At 47.2% G+C, this 19,376-nt stretch overlaps 1 protein-coding gene across 1 annotated transcript in view; it reads left to right on the forward strand.

The window, feature by feature from the left end:
* The window catches only part of LOC147899315 (intraflagellar transport protein 172-like), a 440,631-nt gene that overhangs the window by 141,887 nt on the left and 279,368 nt on the right, over window positions 1-19,376 (forward strand). The window contains exons 15-16 of the mRNA XM_087377692.1: window positions 12,291-12,359; window positions 12,482-12,550. Of these exons, the coding sequence (XP_087233818.1) occupies window positions 12,291-12,359; window positions 12,482-12,550 (138 nt within the window). The remainder of the gene's footprint in view (window positions 1-12,290; window positions 12,360-12,481; window positions 12,551-19,376) is intronic.

The raw sequence follows: 19,376 nt of genomic DNA on the forward strand, positions 1-19,376 counted from the left end.
GCTTCCTGTAGGCTTTTCATGCTCCCACTATAGATGCAGGGCCCCTCTCCCATCTTGGCCACTGCATGTAAGGAGAAGCTCCAAGTGGTCTGCCAAGCTCATCCAAAATCCTGTCATTCCACATGGTAGGCTGCCTTTCAATCTCTTCACGGGTGGATGGGGGAATCCTACGAAGAGTACTCCTAAAGCTGGCCCGTGCTTTCAGGATAGCAACCATAAGAGGGGAAGAGGGAGACCTGAGGTGGGCTGTGGTGAAAACCCATCTAATACTGTGTGTCCAATCCTCTCCTGAAGTGGGTGTGCCAAACTGTATGCATCTGATAAAAAAATCCTTCTAAGGCTCTTGCCCTGGCATAAGCCCTCTCACAACGAACTTGCAGAGTAAAGCTCTGCACACTGTAGATCTGGGTCGATGATATTCAAACCCCCTTCTCTTGTAGGAAGAATCAAGGTCTCCCAAGCCACCCTGGCTATAACATCAATTGAGCCATCTAGACCACTCCATAAAAAGTTTTGTACAGGCTGCTTAAGCTGAGTGATACAATCCCTAGAGTGGCACCAACAAGAGCATACAAACCATGCTGTGGCTAGAAGAACCTGGTTAACCACCACCACCCTGAAGGCCAAGTCAAGTTTGGCTGAGCTCCAGAAAAGGAGCTGTCTTCTGATGCTTTCCAACACTGGAGCAAACTGTTGTGAAGGAGAGATGCCCACCCCAACTTGGTAGCCCAAATATCTAATGGAGACGCCCCTCTGTACCCAAGTGAAGCCAATATCATTACCCCAATCCGGGGTGTCATCCTCGCAAATCGAAAAACCACTGGATTTATGCCAATTAATGTGTGCACCTGCAGCCGTGCAAAAGCTGTCCGGAAGGAAGTGAGTGTCCGGAAGGAAGTGTGTGTGTGTGTCCATTTGAGGCTGCCGTCAGCTCCGTTTTGCCTTCCGTACTGCTGACGTTTACCCTAGCGGCCTGCTCGCATCCTCACGTCCTTCTTTCTTTGCCTTAGCTGCCCGTTTTTCATACTGTACGAATTTCAGCCGTACAGTCCCGTACTATTGTACGGTCCTGTCTCAGGCTTTGTGCTGCTAGTCTATCGCCCTCTTTTCCTCACAGCTGGCTGTTTTTTGTTTGTATTGTACGAATTTCAGCCGTACAGTCCCGTACTGTTGTACGGACCTGTCTCGGGCGTTGTGTAGCTACTCCGTCGCCCTTTTTTTTGCTGTTTTCGTCATCCCTTATCGTAACTGTGTGTTGTTTTCGTCATCCCTCATCGTAACTGTGTGCTATTTTCATCATCCCTCATCGTACAATTTTTTGGGTTTTTCTGCTCCGGTGTCTTCCCTAGCAGTCCTCTGTCTTCTGCCAAAATCTCACCTATCCCTCTGCTCTCTCCTTACCAGTTATACTCTCCTTCTCCTCCCTTTTACTTTCTTTGGGACTAGTTTTTTGGCTTTTCCTATCCTTTTACAGATATTTCATTCTCAAGCTCCCTTTTTTACAAAGTCATGGCAGAATATTCATATGAAAAAACGTTTCACAAGGAGCGCTCGACTCCCTGCAAGAAGCAAAAGCAGGTTGAGGGTCAGCATGACCCGATGCATGATACTCCTGAGGCTCAAATGGTATATGATGTAATGCATGAAGGATTTGCAGATACACGAAAAGAGTGGAAAGATTTGGTTCCTTCAGTTGGCCTCATGATTGAGGTCGATGAAATTGTGGATCCAGTCAGAGAATATGCCAAGAATGCAGTCATATTATTCTTTCCAGGCCGGATGCCACCAGCTGCAGAGATAGGCAACTGGCTGACACGCACATTGGCCGGCTCTTTTGTTCGTAAAGTACACTATGCAGCCAGGGGCTTTTTTGAAGTTATCATGGTGGATGAGATCCACAGACAAATGCTTTTGGAACATTCACCTCTCTTTTTTGGGCAGCAAATGGTGCATGTCTTGCCATGGTCTCCCACAAGGGACTTTCAGGCTTTAATCCGACACAGATGCCTAGTTTGGGTTGAAGTTGTTGATTTCCCCCAATGTATGGCCTCACTTTTGCCTAAAATTGCAGCATCTTTAGGTAAAGTGGTCTGCCCACCACGCCCAAATGGCAACTCAAACAGATTTTGTATTCTCTGGGACACTAATAATCCCACACCGGACTCTTATTCAGTCACGGTGAATAATGTAAACATGGGAAGTGCTTTCTATAAACTCAAATGGGGTTTATTTGTAGGGGCTTGTTTTGAATGCAAAAAGTTTGGACACATGGCCTCACAGTGTCCAATGAATCAACATAAAATGCCTCATGCCACCTTGCCAGTTCACATGTCTACTAAAGATGCTCCTACTCCAGTTGCCAACAAAAATAAAGGCGGTAGACAGCCTTCTGGGAGTCAGGATAAAGGCAAAGCTCTAGTGGCCCCCAATGGGAATCTCACTTCACATTCACCTCCGCTACTCAATCCTCGATCAAAGGAAAGCAACCTTGGCTGGCAAAGCCCAAGAAAAGTCAGAATTGGGATTACATGGGCTGCAGTAACAGCCAGCAGAACACTCTTCCCTGAAGAAGATGTTGCTGCTTTGCTGTCTACTTCTCAGGCGGCTACTTCTTCTCAGGGGCGAGGCCTCGACCCTGAGATAGAAATGCAAGGCTGACCGCATAAATTTTGCTGCTGTACATAGTTGTTACATTACTATAAATACCTGTATATATGACTGCTCACATCAAATGTTTTACACTTAATGTTCAGGGCATGTGTGATAGTAGGAAATGGAAAGTTGTGTGGCTGTACATCAACAGATTTCAGCCTGACATAGTGGCATTACAAGAGCACAATCAACATATTTATGCAGGCAAGACAGGACACTACTGTGGATATGATATCTTCTATGCTGGGGAGCACTCTTTCTCAGGGGTTGTCCTTCTGATCAAACATGAGTTCCAACCAGTCATTGCATTAAATGACAACAAAGGCAGATGGCTTGTTCTCCAATGCATTATTAGAGGGCATTATTAGAGGAGAGGTGTTTGAATTTGCTTCAGTTTATGCACCTCAGTCCTCTAGAGAAAGAACTGCAATATGGGCTGCCACGCAACAATATCCGTGGAGATCTCATGCCTACATATGTGGGGATTTCAATAATGCTCCACAACAGGGAGACAACACCTCCAGACATGACCATATGCTATCTCCTGAAAGGCATGCATGGTCTCAACTACTTTTGCATTTGGATCTGGTTGACCTTTGGAAGGAATTGCAGCCTTTGTCACCGGGCTACACTTTTCAACATAATGCTCTTTCAGCTTATCAGGCACGTCTGGATCGATGGTATAGTGTCGCTCCCCAACAAAATGGGGATTTCACATGCAAAATGTGGATTGACTATGCCTTTGTGCATTCAGACCATGCACCGCTATGGCTGCGGTTATCTTTTTATCATATGCCAGATGATAGATTGCCACAAAGGAGACATCTCATCATAAACAATAGTTATTTGCAACATGCTGATTTCAAGGCAATGGTTACTGAAGCAGCTCATTGTCTTTCATCTAGCAGCTATCTTCATGTTGATGGTGCCTGGGATTCTTTTATTTCTAAAATGCAAGTGGTTGATTAGAGCTTATGGCAAGTCTTACATGAAGACTCTGAGGGAAACCATTGCTCAAGCCAAATCTACTTGTCAAGACCTCACTGAACTCAGTCATCATCGCTCGTTGTCCATGCATGAGCAAACAACACTATGCCAGGCCAGACATTGTCTTAAACTAAATGATCACTGGAAACTGGCAAAATGGGAGACTAGAGCAAGACAAAGAGCTTTCACAGATAAAGGTTGCTCTTCCAAAGAATTTTTCAAAATTTTACATCAGAGGAGAATCAAAACAGAAATTTGAGAGTGCTTATGCCCGATGGATCATGGACTACTTCACGGTCACAGCTTGCCTCTGTTTGTGTGCATCATTTCTCTCAGCAATTTGGCTCTGCAGCTCCTTCCTCACAACAGATTTTGCTTGCACGAAATTTACTGTTGCAACATGTTTCTCCAATCATTTCCCCTACTCAAGCTTTGGAATTGGAGGAACCCTTTACTGAGAGGGAACTGTCAGATGCGATCAAATCATGTGGCAGATGGAAATCCCCAGGATGGGATGGCTTAACAGTCGAGTTTTTTCTCGCATACTGGCCTATTTTGAAGCATTCATTGCTCTATATGGTGAATGCTGCGTGGCAAAATCAGAAAATGCCGGACACATGGAAGAGAGGTCTTGTTAAACTCCTTCCCAAAAAACAAATTTGCGAGTCTTTGGCAGACTGGAGACCTATCACTCTTATGCCCGTAATTTACAAAGTCACTACCAAAATGATTGTTGCTCGGCTAAAGGGGTTTTTACATGATGGGTTGCATCCTGCTCAATATGGTTTTGTCCCGCGTAGGCATATCACAGATAACATTGCTAATGCCTACATTGGAATTGAATATGCCAAATACACACAGCAGGATGTTTTGTTATTGCAAGTTGATATTGCCAAAGCCTTTGATACTGTTCAGTGGGATTTTATTTCATCGACTATGCAGGCATTGGGTTTTGGCACAAAAATGCAGCAACTCATCAATTGGCTATATCAAGATAGTGAAGCTGCCTGCATACTTTCAGGAGATATTTCTCCATCCTGGACTCTTGCTTGCTCTGTCAGGCAAGGATGTCCTCTGAGTGCTTTACTGTTTGCCATAGCCACTCATCCACTGCTTCAATATCTCGATCACCTCTTGGACACTGACCAGTTGCACGGTTTGGAGATTCTTGGCAGTCGCAGCATGATTGCTCAGGCTTATGCTGATGATTCATTCTTTACTCCAAAAAATACTCGGGCTGACCTGTCCATGATTATGCATGCTCTTTCTACATATGGATTGGCTGCTGGCCTTCGGGTAAATTTTCAGAAATCAAAATTGCTGCCGTCACATGCACAGGAATGGCACAACCTTCTGTGGCCTGGGGAAATTGTCCCCGCCTCTCAATTCATTCAACATCTTGGTTATCCTCTAGGCTGGGGACTCACCCGTTCACAACAAACTGATTGGGTGTTAGTAAAGTTAAGGGCAAAACTTGAATATTGGAAGCTTGCAACTTGGCCATTACATGTTCGTCTGCGAATCACACAATCCATTTTGATAGCATACATACAATTTTATCTGCCTCTCACTATGTTCACTAAGGCAGATCTGGTTTCATTTATGTCAGCTATCATGGAAATTTTCTGGCGTTCAAAACATGGCAAGAAAAGTCTCAGATTACTCTCTATGCATCGTCTCTGTTCTCCAAAGATGCACGGGGGTCTGAACATTCTCAATATTCAAATGCATTTACTTGCTCACAGAGGGAAAATGATGATACAGTATATGCAAGGAGATCAGCCTTGGGCTTTCATGATCCGCTCTCTCTTATTACATCTTCATACATCTGCCTTTGGAAATTGGCAGCCTACTCAGTGGGATTTTTATTTGGCTCTATCCAAGGCAAGATCAGAGGCTGCCCTTTTGTCTCTCATCTGCTTCTTGATTGGAAACACATTCTATCCCACTTGGAATGGCATGGCAGGAACTCTCTCTCGGGCAACTCTTTGAGGGTAGAGAATATTTTTTGGTCTAAAGTATTCCACCCTCCTTTGGCCATACAAGAACCCCGACGTTCTTATTTTCTCTCTTTCAAAGGCATTTCATCTGTGGCGGATGTACTTCAGGATGATGGCACAATTTTATCTTTTTCTATGGCTGCTCGCAAATATGGCCTGGGAGCTCATTATCGTCCTTTATGGCATAGAATTTCAGCAATGCTCCAACCGTACTTGCCGGTACCTCATTTGGAACTTCAGAATCGGCTTGAGGATTGGATTTTATGCTCTCCTTCCTTATACGCCCGTCCTTTGAAGCTCTCACATATCACAGTGTCATCACTGTATAAAGTGTTATTACCTCCACCTTGGATTTCCCACAGAGCAAATACTGTTTGGCATATGGATCGTCCAATGAAGTGGTGGAGAAAAAGGCTGCATCTCCTTTGGCATTACAAAGTCCCTCTTCGACAACAGCTTTTCCTATGGCGAGTTCTCCTTGGCATTTTTCCATCCGGACAGTTACTCGCACATAGACATATTGCTTCAGCTGTTTGTCACAGATGCCAGCACTCTACTGAATCAGTGTTTCACATCTTTTGGTCCTGTCCAAATACTTCTGATCTCATTGCTCTCATCAAACAGAGGCTTCGACAGCGATTTCCTACTGTTACTTTTGGCAGATTTTTCTGGTTGTTTGGCTTTCATCCACAGAGACAGGGTTTTGATTTATTTTTTGTATGGGTGCGCTATTGGTCCCTATGGACTTTATGGATGGATAGAAATCATAGAGTCTTTGGTGATCCACTCTTTTCATCCTTTCTTTTTTTCAAACGATCTCTGCAACAATCATTCTATGATTGCCTTCAGACTCGTTTGATTGATCGGGATGTGTATACAGCTTATACTGAGATCTTTAGTTGAGTAGTAGCTACTTCGTTTTTGAAGTAACTATGAATGTAATTATTCTACAGAAATAAAAGATTTCTTCCCACAAAAAGAGTGTCCGGGGGGAGGTATCCAAAAAAACAGCCGTGTCATCTGCCAACTTACTATCCAGGAGCTCTTCTTCCCAGCGGATAGGAAGCCTCAGTCCATGAATATCAGCTTGAGATCTAATGTAGATACTCAGAGCTTCCACCACAAACAGAAAAAGAAACGGGGCAAGAGGACATCCCTGGCGGACGGATCTGGAAATCTGAAACATGTCCCCTCTTACCCCCCCAATGAGCAACTAGCTATGGGCTGATCTGTAGAGAGAGGATACTCCTCTAATCCATGTAGCGAGATAGAGTACCCTCTAAAAAATCCCAGTCTACTCTGTCGTAAGCTTTCTCAAAGTCCAAGAGTAGAATGGCCAATCTCTGGCGGCTCTGCATGGCCCATTCTGAGGCCTCCCAAAATGAGACAATATTATTAAAAATACTTCTGCCATGCACAAACCCTGTCTGCGTGTCATGAATCAAATCTGGAAGAAAAACGTGTAGCCGCAGACTGATGGCTTTCGCCAGAATCTTGTAAAAAGTGCCCAATAGAGTGATGGGTCTCCATTGAGACACAAGATTCCTATTACCCCCCTTTGGGATGAGATGAATGAGACCATCTGTAAGTGAGTCCAGCATCTCACCAGAGTCCCACACGCCCTGCAGGGCTGATGTAATGTGATCACCAACTTGCTCCCAAAAAGTAATAAAAAAGGAGGGGGTAAGTCCATCTGAACCTGGGCACTTGCCCTTGTGAAGGGCAAGTAATGCAGTCTTGAATTCTGCATTGGTGAAAGGTGCATCCAGAGAAACATACATCTCATCCTTCACCAATACAGGGATACACTGCCAAATAACCTCTCTGGCATCATCAGTGGCCTGTGTGCCTGGATCTGCAGTAAGAAGGGATGCAAAAAAATCTAAAGCTACACGCATGACAGCATCAGGATCTGACTGTAACACTCCGTCTGAGTCAAAACAAGCTGCGAAACACTATCTCTACTATGTCTGGGCCCATGAGTAGAGAAAAAGTAGTTGTTGACCCTGCCACCCATCTGAATCCAAAAGGATGCCTGTGCATGAAAGGCATATTCTGCTCTCTGATCCAACATCTCTGATCCAACATCGCTGGAAGAGAACGGAATGAACAACTCTCACTCTCACAAGAACACTCAAGAAGCTCTCAATCTCACAATCTCTCTCGCACTCTCAAGAATTGCAATGCCTTAGTGGAAGGCAAGGGAGCTCTGATACCACGACAAAATATGAAGAGGGGAGAGGAGAAGAGTGGAGATGAGGAGAGAGGGCATAGCTAGAGAGCACACCACAAATGACTAACTGTACACTAGATTAAGTTGAAAATGTAGAATATATACAAACCCATTTAGGGTTAGGGTTAGGACATCTAACCCTTTCCTTTATAGCACTCTATTGGGTTAGTGCTATGCACATATGATCACATGATGGTGCTATGCACACATGATCAGATGATATTGAGCATGAACTCTCAACAAGCTGTTGGTCTCATTAGTGTATCAAATAGTCATTGTTCTAGAAGAGTGCCTAGAAACATTGTCGCTCTAGTCAGGCCACAGCTCCGCAACCTAGTGTAAGCCATGTCCTAGCTGTATGGATCATCCTAAAAACTGGTGAAGGAACATGGTGGAGAGGGAGAGGGAGAGAGAGAGGGTATGCTTGGGAGAGAGAAGATAATACTCAAATAGAAACATAATGGAAGGAAACGGAAATGAAATGGAAGTACCAAAATGAAAGGACTCACATTGATAAGCTCGATGTAGACTCCTTGATGTGTATTGATGTGACACACAAGTACAATCATATATAGGATAGGCACACACTGGAATACCAAAGTGTATATGGAATATCTCCCAATATGACACGGGGCACACACACATAAGACTCTACTAGAACTCCTAGTAGAACACGCTAAAACAAACTCAACTTGACTTCATGTTCTAACCACCCCCCCCCCATGGAGGAAAGGTGAGGGACTACTAGAATGGAACCAAGGACATAACATGACAATGATGGACTATTAATCTATCCACCCCGTGTAACTCAGAGGCTAAGTCTTAGCGTGTTCGGAGGTTGATCCAAGCACTCTCATGGCTTGAGACTCAACATGGCTCAGAGGATCATGTATTATCATGGCTACATGACCAGCTCATAGGTCTAGGAAGACACCATCATCTTTTAGAAAACCGTTGTTTCAGAAGCTTGTCAAAAAATAATCCAACGAGCATGCTAACTTGGCTGCAGCTGCTAGTAGTGAAGAAGAAGAAGAAACTCCACAACCAACTTTTGCTCTCACTGCTTATATCCAAAATATATCTTTCCCTCAAGAGATAGATGGGGATGATGAATATGTCTTTTGAATATGTCCATGAGCTTGATGTATTTGGGTACTCTGCCCTGGGTAGTCCCCCAAAAACTTGATTGTAATAATCTCATGAGTCAATAAAGGTTCTCAGCCTTGGATAGTCCTCCTAAAATGATGTTTTGCTATCTATGGTGTGTGGTTCCATGTCACCGTGTTTTGGAGCCAAGAAGGGGATGTATTGTGGGAGCCATGTATTGGCTTTGATAGGGTCTCTTTATCAAGCCTGGCCAAGTTTCACCCTATCCTGTAGCCTAGAGGGGTGGGAACCGTGGATGCGAGCAAAGACTGAGGTGGCATACTCCTACTCTAAGTTGTCTTGAGCTATTGAAGCTCGTCTTTGGAAAAGTTAACTGTTTTTGCGGCCGGTGGAAGCGGTCGAGGATTGGCTGAATGGGAACCCATTCATCAATCAAGGTGGAAGGGCCGACACGAACACGAGGATGCTCTCTCCGTCCGACAACCTGCTGCCAGAGAGAGAAAATATCTCTCTTGTTCCGTCAGGGGTTGAAGAGGGGGGAGGGGGAGGGAAGGAGGTGGTGATGCAGAGGCAGGGGCAGAAGGAAGGGGCAGGGGAGGGGAAGGGAGGCGGGGTAGGAGGAGCGGGGGGTAGAGGGAGAAGGGGGAGAGGAAGGAGGGGCAGCGGGGGGGTAGGGAGAGGAGGGGAGAGGGCAGCGGGGGGGTTGGGAGAGGAGGGGAGAGGGCAGCGGGGTAGGAGGTAGAGGCGGTTAGGGGGAGCGGGGTAGGGGGAGCAGGGGGTAAGGAGGGAAGGACAGCGGGGGGTAGGGAGAGGCGGGGTCAGCAGCAAGGGAGAGGGGAATGGAGCGGGGTAGGGAGCGAGAGGTAGCGGGGAAGGGAGGGGGAGCTAGCGGGGTAGGGAGAGAGGGAGCGGAGTAGGGAGGGGGAGCTAGCGGGGTAGGGAGAGAGGGAGCGGGGTAGGGAGGGAGAGGTAGCGGGGGTAGTGAGGGGGAGGTAGCGGGGGTAGGGAGGGAGAGAGGGAGGGAGGGTAGCAGGAGAGGCAGTGAGGGGGGACAGCAGCGGGAGAGGGAGGGAAGGGAGCGAGAGAGGGAGAGGGAGAGGGAGAGGCAGAAGTGGGAGGAGGAGGGGGCAGCAGCCCGAGAGGAGGGGCTGTCAGGGGGAGGAGGAGGGAGGGGAAGGGAAGGGCTGGGAGGGAGGGGAGAGCAGTGCAGGACGGAGGGTAGTAGGGAGAAGCAGGACGGGGAGCTCCCTTGTCCCACAATTCATGTGCAGTGTCATCAAAATCCAAGTGGTGAATATCTTGATCAGACAAACCCAAACCAATCATAGAAAGAGCTTTGTGATTGAGATTCTCCCAAGCTAGAATTCTCTTTTTATCAAGTTCTTGTTTCTTGTCTTTGCCACTGACCACCTTCCACACACCTTCCTTCATAAGTAGAAGCCTCAGCTTGGTTTGACAAGTTGAAAAGTTTTTACTAGAAAACTTTTCAATGAAAATTCCCATTTTGGAATACTCCATGTCTGCTCCAAATGTTGCAGCAATACGGGTGAAATGTGAGCCTGTAGATAGGTGTATCACTAGTTCCTAGATAGGTTATGATATTGCAAAGTCTCCATCGGCTCCTCTTGGTAAGTGAATCTCTCCCGATGAAGTACTAACACATGAGGTGTTGAAAATCAAACCTTGGTCTTGGTAAGAATCTCTCCCTACAAAACACCTCTAGGGCCTCTAGATGTCTCTATAGGCTTGCTACTGAAGATGATATTAGGACTATGTCATTTGTGTACGACAGTATCTACATCAAATGGACAGTAATGATCCGTGGCTCCCAAGCGATCAATGATCTCATCAACATAGAGACCAAAGAGTGTTGGTGGGAGGGCGCATCCTTGTTTCACTCCAATCGTGCTCTCTCAATATAGTATAACAGACCTCCGGGGCACGTACTCTCCCTCAGGCCCTCCTCTACATAAAAGTCATGTGGAATCCTAACACTAGCAGAGCGGCCGCTCACATGAGGATCTGAAACCATCAGAATCACTGGAAAATAATCGGAAGTAGAGACCCCAGCTAAAATGCTAACAGTACCACCTCTATCAAGAGCCCAATCATCCACATGAAATCTGTCAATCCGTGCATGGATAGGCATCTACAATCTCCTGTTCGACCAAGAAAACAAGAGAGAATGTGGTTGAGTGTGAAAAGCATCATCGTGCCATGCATCCCTGCCACTGTACTGAAAAAGGAAGGCATCCCAAGCTGCTCTCTCTAGGGAGTGGATACCACCTTCCCTGCTACCCCTTTTGTCTGAGGGCATTTCAACCATGTTGAAACCTCCCCCTATAATCCAAGCCTCTGCAAAATGTGACAAAGTCTCTATTTTCAAAGCTATACCCCACCATAAAGATGCATTTAGTGCTCTTATCATCAAGCTTGGATCGACGGTACCAAAGCATATGCAACTAACCCAAATACCCTGAAATGATTCACCTTGGGCTTGTAGCCATAAAATGCCTCAAAAGGCGTCCTGTCAACCAAGGCCTACATAGGGCATCGATTTCGAATATATGTGGCTGTAACTCACCCCAAAATGCTTTTGACATTTTCTTAAATTTCAGCATACACGGTGTCATCTGCATGAGAGTCCCGTTTTTCCTCTCTGCAATTGGATTGTGTTGAGGCATGTATGGCACTGTTTTGTGATGCTTTATCCCATGCTCTTTCAAGTACCCTTTAAAAGCTTGTGAAGTATAATTTTTCCCATTGTCAGAATTAAGTGTTCCAATTCTAGAATTGGTTTGGTTCTCAACCAATGCTTTGAACTCCTTAAACCAATTGAACACTTCAGATTTTCTTTACAAGTACTTAGTATATATAGTCCAAGGACTGTGGAACACACTAAAACTCCAAAATAGACCAAGTCCTAGTCTATCCTACACCACCATATCATTGTATATATTGCTACAGTGAAGATCGAGAAATGCCAAGGGATTGACTAGCAATTGGAGAGTCACCAAGGATGGTGGCAGAGCAACAATTGTGGATGTGATGGTGCAGTCACCATTGGGAAATGGGAGGGATCCCTACAGATAGGGAAACTGATGAGACTGCAAGCAAGGATGATTGAGAGGAGATGAAAGCACAAGATCAAGGAGGGAAGCATTGCTAACCTTTACCCTTTTGATAATACTTTTAGAAGAGTATGAGGCGCCACCTCAGACAATAATACTTTTTCTATCCTAAAATGTGTTCTCGTTGTGTTTTCTCTGACAAAGCTGGAGCTTCACATTATATAGTTCCTTTATATGCAGAGTCAATTCACCTTATACATATGGTACAACATTCAAAACATTGAGCACCCGACAATGTTTCCTCTGAAGGTGTGTTACTCTCAAGTAGAAGAGTTTTTTTTATAAAAATAACAACATGCACACACATAAGTGATAGAATAATTCTGAAACGATATGTAATTTGCAAAATTTTGACTATTTAGTTCTCATAGGGAGATTTGGAAGGGATTCGGCGAGTCCAAGAACGCACTGAAGTACTAGTGAATGAAGGTTTCAACACTGTAAGTCCAACTGATTTAAAACCTCCATAATCTCAGGTGCCTGTGAAATGTGCATACCAGTCCATTCAAATGTAATTTGTAAACCAAATACAAAAAATGATGGAGAGTTTTCACTCAAAAAGTCACAGTTATATAAATTGGGAGAACCCTTGAAATTCCCAAACTAATCGCAGATAGTGTATAAAATGAGCCAAGGTCGTATACATCTTCATGATCCTTTGACTGTAAAGCACATAAAATTCAAATCCATAGTTTGGTAAAACCAAAACACACTATATCCTACAACATTGAAGTTACGTAAAGTACTCAAATGGATATGAGGAATACCTTCCTGAATCTGGAAAAGTTACTGGTTATTATGCTCGAGCTAAGTAAAATAGCTCCTCACCCATCACGGCTCAGACCTTTTCTGGCGGATGGTCAGTGCCTATTATGCTTCTATCTTAAAAACCAATGGTACATTGAAAATGAAGCTGAATCAATGTACTTTCTTTTTGTAATCAGGCCAAATCTGTTCAGCTAGAAGGAGCTGGGATTTGCCATAAATAAATATATATAAATACTCTATATATATATATACATATATATATATATAGAGAAAGAAAGAAAGAAAGAAAGTGTATTATTGTCCACTAAAGGCCAAAATGGGCCCATGGGACATCAAGAACTCTGCGTACAAGATAGCACAAAATCAACGTGCCACAAAGAAGAGGCATCGTCGAATATCATCTAAGTGCTACGCAATACAATGCAAGTGAAAGTACATACTGTCAAATCCGAGCCTAAATACAAAGTAAGCTAGATGCAAGGAAACCGCCCCTGGGTGCAAAATGGGGGGATGAGTACAATATGTCAATGCAAAGATACAAGTCCATGTATCACGGAGTCTGAGAACCAAAATAATACTGAAAATCCTGTCCATCGACTCTGCCTCCTGCTATGAGAGTACAAATCTGAGCAAAAGTGAGGTGAGCGGCTGGTGGGGCGAGATCTCCATGAGTAAGTCTCCTCCGAAAAGCTGCCATCATCCTGGATCGTCTGGAGATGAAGCGGCGAGTACGTCCCCTATGTAACAAGATCCTGCGGCGTCTACAAACCATCTCATATGTACATCCACAGGGTGGAGGCATGTGTCCTGTGTGAGCTCTGACCTCCTCGTGCTCCTCCTGATACCTGTCATCTGGTATAGCGTGTGTCTGAGCTCTATCGGGCTGGGCTCTATCACGCTCCGGTCTGTGCTGATGGTCTCTGAGGTAGTGTCGTCGAAGCATAGTGGCCTCCCTGACATAAAGAGCTAGGCAATGCTGATCCTCATAATCCATCACTCGTGAGAGAGGTCCAAAGCCATCCGTGAAGAGACAGTGGAATCTCCCTCTGATCTCATAATATAGCGGGCATCTGCAAATGAAGTGCTCCTCTGACTCCACCTCTCCCATGGTGCAACAAGGGCAGATCCTGGTCTCTCGGCCTGGACGCCGTCCATCCTCCATGCGTCGCATCCTACCAGCCTCTATCTCGAGCTGATGCGAAGAGACTCTAAGCTGGCCAAGGGCAATCCTCAGTGAGTGGGACATGTGGATACCTGTGTAGCCTGGTGGAATGACAAATCCATCCTCTGAGATCCGAAGGAAGTGGTCACAATATGTGGCCATCTTCGTCGGAAGCTGCGTGGGATAAATCCAAGTGCGGTACGTATGAAGCTGCAGCAAGTCTGCTCTCGTGACGTGACTAAGCTCGTGGCGAGTCAACTCGAGATGAGGGGCATCTATGCTGTATCGGAAGGGAGGCAGTCTATCCATGTCTAGTCCAAGAGATGTGAGCCACCTAGTGAGTCTGAAGTACCAGCAGTATCGGGCCCCAGATCGTGCCAACTCCATAGAAGATGCAAGTGCTAACCATGGCAACCGAGCTCTGCCTGCTGCTGAGTCTCCAAACTCCCAAACCCTGTGCAAATACATGACCGACTGAAACGCTGCATCCAATGCAAGGGGAGTAGCTCCAAACTCTGCTAGCATGATCTCGTGCGGAACTGTAGCCTTGGCCCTGATGAGCCGAGAGAACATGATGATCTGTAACCTCTCTACTCGTCTCCAATCTGCAGCGCCAAGGTCTCCTGCCCAGAAAGGAGCTGCATACATCGCAGCTGGTCTCACCAATGTGTCAAATAGCAGGGATTTCGTATCGGGATGCTGAAAGTGGGACTGAAAAAACTGACGCTCAAGATGAGCCAACGAAGCATACCCTTTACTAATCCTATCTCGTGCTGCATATGTCATGGTAAAGATCGGTCCCCTGAAAACTGCCCCCAAATAAGTGTACTCTCTAACAAGCTCAATGGGCTGTCCGTCATAAGTGAAGCAAAACTCATCCGTGCTGTAGATATGATCAGAGGTGTTGAAAACCATAACCTTGGTCAAGGTTGACGGTCAATCCCCTGTCCTGGCAAAACCTGTGGAGTGCCTCAATATGTGCCTGGAGGCCCTGAGCAGTAGAGGAAATGAGAACCACATTGTCCGCATACAGGAGGATAGGAATGGAGGATCCTGAGAGAGTAGAGCCCACACCGCCTGTCATCTGTACGAACATCTCTAGCTCATCAATATATAGTCCAAAGAGAGTAGGAGAGAGCGGGCAACCCTGCTTCACCCCAATCGTGCTGCATACCTCCTCTGAGAGCCCCTCACGTGTCCGAACCCGACCAGTGACCCTCTCATACAAAGCCATGATAGCCCACTGTGTTTCTCCACTGAAGCCCATCTCGCGAATCCTCTGAAACAATCTGAATCGCGGAACTGTATCAAATGCCTTCCTGAAGTCCACGAAGCAACAATAAAGCCGTTGCCTTCGTGACTTCGCCTCCTCTACTAGTGCCCTGAGTGTGAGAATGTGGTCAAGCGTCGAATGATCCCTGCGAAATCCAGCCTGCCCTCTGGCTCTGAGTCCTGTCGTCTCGGCATGGTCATTTATACGGCTTTCCAAAACTGATGCATAGATCTTGGCCATAACGTGGCCAATCATGATGGTCCTGTAATTCGACGGCTCCATAGGGTCCCCCGACTTGTGGATAGGTACTATGGTATTGCCTAACCAGGACTGTGGTAGGCCTGTACAAACAGACTCATTGAAGAGACGGGAGAGAACAAAAGCTAAGGTATCAATCCCATGGATTACATACTCCGCTTGCAATCCATCATGATCCTTAGCTCTCCCGTTCTTCAATCGGTGGACTGCTGCACGGACACTCTCCGGTGTGAAGAGCCTAGATGAAGCTGGCCTAGGGGAGTGGGATAAATCGATATCTGGCTGATCTGGAACATCGTATAGAGCTGAAGTATATGCAGACCAGACACGTGGATCTGTGAGGGGGCTCTGAGACTTCGAGCGGAGGAATTTTCTCCAGAATTCCTTGGAGTCACAGCTGAAAAGCAAGCTTCTCAGCTCCTCCTCATTCCGGGCTAGAAATTGGCGTTTCTTGCGCCTAACCAACCACTTGTAGTCTCTCTTGGTTTCGACAAGGAGGGGAGACTTCTCCTTTGTCTCAAGGTTAAGTTTCCTGCGAAGTTCCTTACACTCCTCGTCATACCAACCGTTGCAAGGAACAAGACCAACCGGTGGGGGAATAGACGAATGACATGTGGCAGGAAACGACATGTGAGCGGCAGAAACGAGTGAAGTATGTACAAGTTCCCACCGGTCCCGCGTGGATGGTAGAGCATCTAATAGATGAGGACGGAGTAGGCGGCTGAGGTTCTGGCTATATACATCATCGAACTGGTGGTCGAAATGAACCTCATAGTAGGGTTGGCGGTCGTGATAACGAGTGGGAGGTGGGTCATGGCAGACATGAGTCAAAGTAAAGTGGATGAGTGCATGGTCGGCAGAGGGCATGAAGGGGCTAACAGTAAGGCTATGGATGGAAGGGACTAGATTCGGGGGACCTATGATGTAGTCGATCACACTAGTACCACGCCCAGAAGCAGAAGAGAATGTAGGCATGGAAGACTGTGGCCACCTTGACAAGCCGTTATAAATGACCATACTGTGCGAGGTGAGGAGCTCCAATAGCTGACGTCCCTGATCTGTGGGCTGTACTGTGCAGTCTGATGAAGTCCGACAGAGGCTATCATCGTGAAATGCTGGGAGTATGACCGGATCCTCCATGAAGTCATAAGTGTGGGCCTGTCTGTCTGAGGTCCTCGCGTTGAAGTCTCCTAAAAGGATGACTTCTCCGCGACGTGAAAAATCTGCAATGTCCGCTGAGAGATCCTCAAATATGGACTGGCCTGGTCCAGTGGAAGAATAGATCGACTGCGCCGGGGGGAAGTAGCAAACTGCAATAAAAAGATCTCGCTGAGGGGCCCTGCGGCAGATGCGTACCCACAAGAATCGGGCATGTGAATCTGCTCTCTCCACTGTGATGATCCGATCGAGATGCTCTCTGTACAAAATGGCCACTCCTCCAGATCCTCTCACTCCAAATGTCCGGGCGTGCTGCCTGAAGGCAGATCTCCATGTATACCCTGTCACTCGTGGCAAAGGTCTCTCTGGACTCTCGTGTGTCTCCGTGAAAAAGATGATATCTCTCCCAAAGAATGCCCCCCGTAGATTGCCTGGTTGTGCTGTAAAAGAACCATTGCAGTTCCATACAGCGATGCGTAGACTATCTGACGGGTGGTGTGTCCCATGGGCCCTGTCCCGTCAAGCGGACGGGGCAGGAGGTGGAGGTGGAGGTAGGGCTGTATCTGCTGGTCTGCCATCTCTAAGCACTCTGGGAGCACGCCTCAAGGTGCCTGTGATGAGTCTGCCATCCCTAATCACTGCCCACTTGCCCTGAGCTCGGGCTGCATCTCTCTGAGGCATGAGCGCCTTGCGCTCCTCAACTTGTATCTGAGTCAGATCCTCGTCCATGGAAATCTGTGGGTGGTCTCTGAGTGTCCCTCTCCTCTTGAGGGCAGCTAGACGTGCCTGGGCATCTCTGAATCTGATAATGAGGGGCTGCTCTCTAGTAGGATCCCTCCCGACTCTATATGCTCCTACTATGCCATGATCCTGTACTCCCAATGTCTGAGAGACAAAGGTCACAGCCTGTGTCATCGTGGACTCTGTCGCTGAGGGCAAGATACCACGAATGCGAATGTTGAGGGCCTTTGTGGCCCTCTGCTGTGACTCGACCAATGTAGCTGATACAGTAGATCTCTGAGGCTGTGATGGCTGACGGCGGACGACATCCACCCACTCTGTGGCTCTCTGGACCTCTGTCTGAAGGGAGGTCAAACGCTCCTCAACCGCTGCTACTGCTGTAGTGGGAGATGTATCCATGTGCTGAACGCGAGTCTCGATCTGCTGCACTCGCTCTGTGTGTCCATGAATCTCTCCAGCAAGAGTCCTATGGGTCGCCTGTAAGACCTGAAGATCTGTCCTAATAGATAAGACCTCCCGATCCTGCTGTGTCACTCGATCAGCAAGAGATGCAACCTGAGCCGTAAGTAGAGAAATGGTCTCGTCCTTCCTGTGAAGCATCTGAAGTGCAGCTCGGAGATGGGTCTCAAAGTGCTGAAGCTCTGGCAGGATGTGGCGGCAAGGACAAACAGTGCAAGGCATGGAAGGAGAAAGAGAGGGAGACAGGGGGGAAACCGGTAAGGTGGGTAGCGGGGATGAAGGAGAAGGCTGGAAAGGGGGAGAGAAAACGGGTACCGGGGAAGGAGAGGAGGGGATGGGTAAAGTCTGTAGAGAGGATGAGGAGGAGGTAACCTCTGGCAAAGTAGGTAAAATAGGCAACAAAGGGGAAGAGGTGACAGAGGGCTGTGAGAGGGAGAGAAAAAAGGGTGGAGAAGGGGTAGGAGAAGAAGGAACCTGAGAGGGGAGGGGTGAAAAAAACTGCGGGTACAAAGTAGCTATGGGCGGAGGATGAGATAATGGAGCTGAAACCGGTGAACCTGCGACTGGGAGTGCGGGCACTGCGCTGGACGGAAGATGAGACAATGGAGCTAAAACCAGTGTACCTGCGACTGGGAGTGCGGCAAGTGCGGGCAGTGCGCTGTCCTTTGTAGAAGATGCGAGTCCTCTTCTACTATAGTGCAGCATCTCGGTCGTGGCAGCCATTGATGTTGCTGCTGTTGCTGCTTCTGTAACATGCTTGACGGTGTCGGCCATTTTTAATTACGGGAAGCCGGCAACATTGAAAAGCGGGAGATGGCGAGCGCTGCCAATGCGCGATGAGAAAGAAAGAAAGAAAGAAATTTTATTAAAGGTCCACGGAAGGCCATACATGGCCTATGGGACACAAAATCATCCGAAAGGAAAATACATCATCAACGATGCGCCAACTAGGTGGCCTCATCGGAATACCGCTAAGATGCCAAAAATGGCTACAAAAATCCTAGATACAAAATGAAATGAAATAGAGTACCAAAATTGCCTAGATACAAAATGTAAAATATGAAATATGAGAGAGAGAGAGAGAGAGAGAGAGAGAGAGAGAGAGAGAGAGAGAGAGAGAGAGAGATTTTAAAATTAATGGGGCTGCTCCCAAGAGTGGGAAAAAAAAAAAAAGGGGGGTTGGGGCTGCGCCCCCCAAAAAAAAAAAAAAAAAAGGGGAGGGGGGGGGTCGGGGCTGCAAGTGCGAGGGGGTGAGCGGGGGGGGGGGGGGGGGGGGGGCAGGGGGTGAGCGGAGGGGTGAGCGGGGGGACTGAGCGGAGGGGTGAGCGAGGGGGGGGGGCTGAGCGGGGGGCTGAGCGAGGGGCTGTGAGGGCTGTGGGGGCTGAGCGGGGGGGGTGAGCGGGGGGGGGGGGGGGGGGCGGGGGTGAGCGGAGTGTTGAGCGGAGGG

This window comes from Dipteris shenzhenensis, chromosome 8 (assembly GCF_047967505.1).
Source record: "Dipteris shenzhenensis isolate YYH24624 ecotype China chromosome 8, Dip_SZ_1.0, whole genome shotgun sequence".
Classification (NCBI taxonomy): Eukaryota; Viridiplantae; Streptophyta; class Polypodiopsida; order Gleicheniales; family Dipteridaceae; genus Dipteris; species Dipteris shenzhenensis.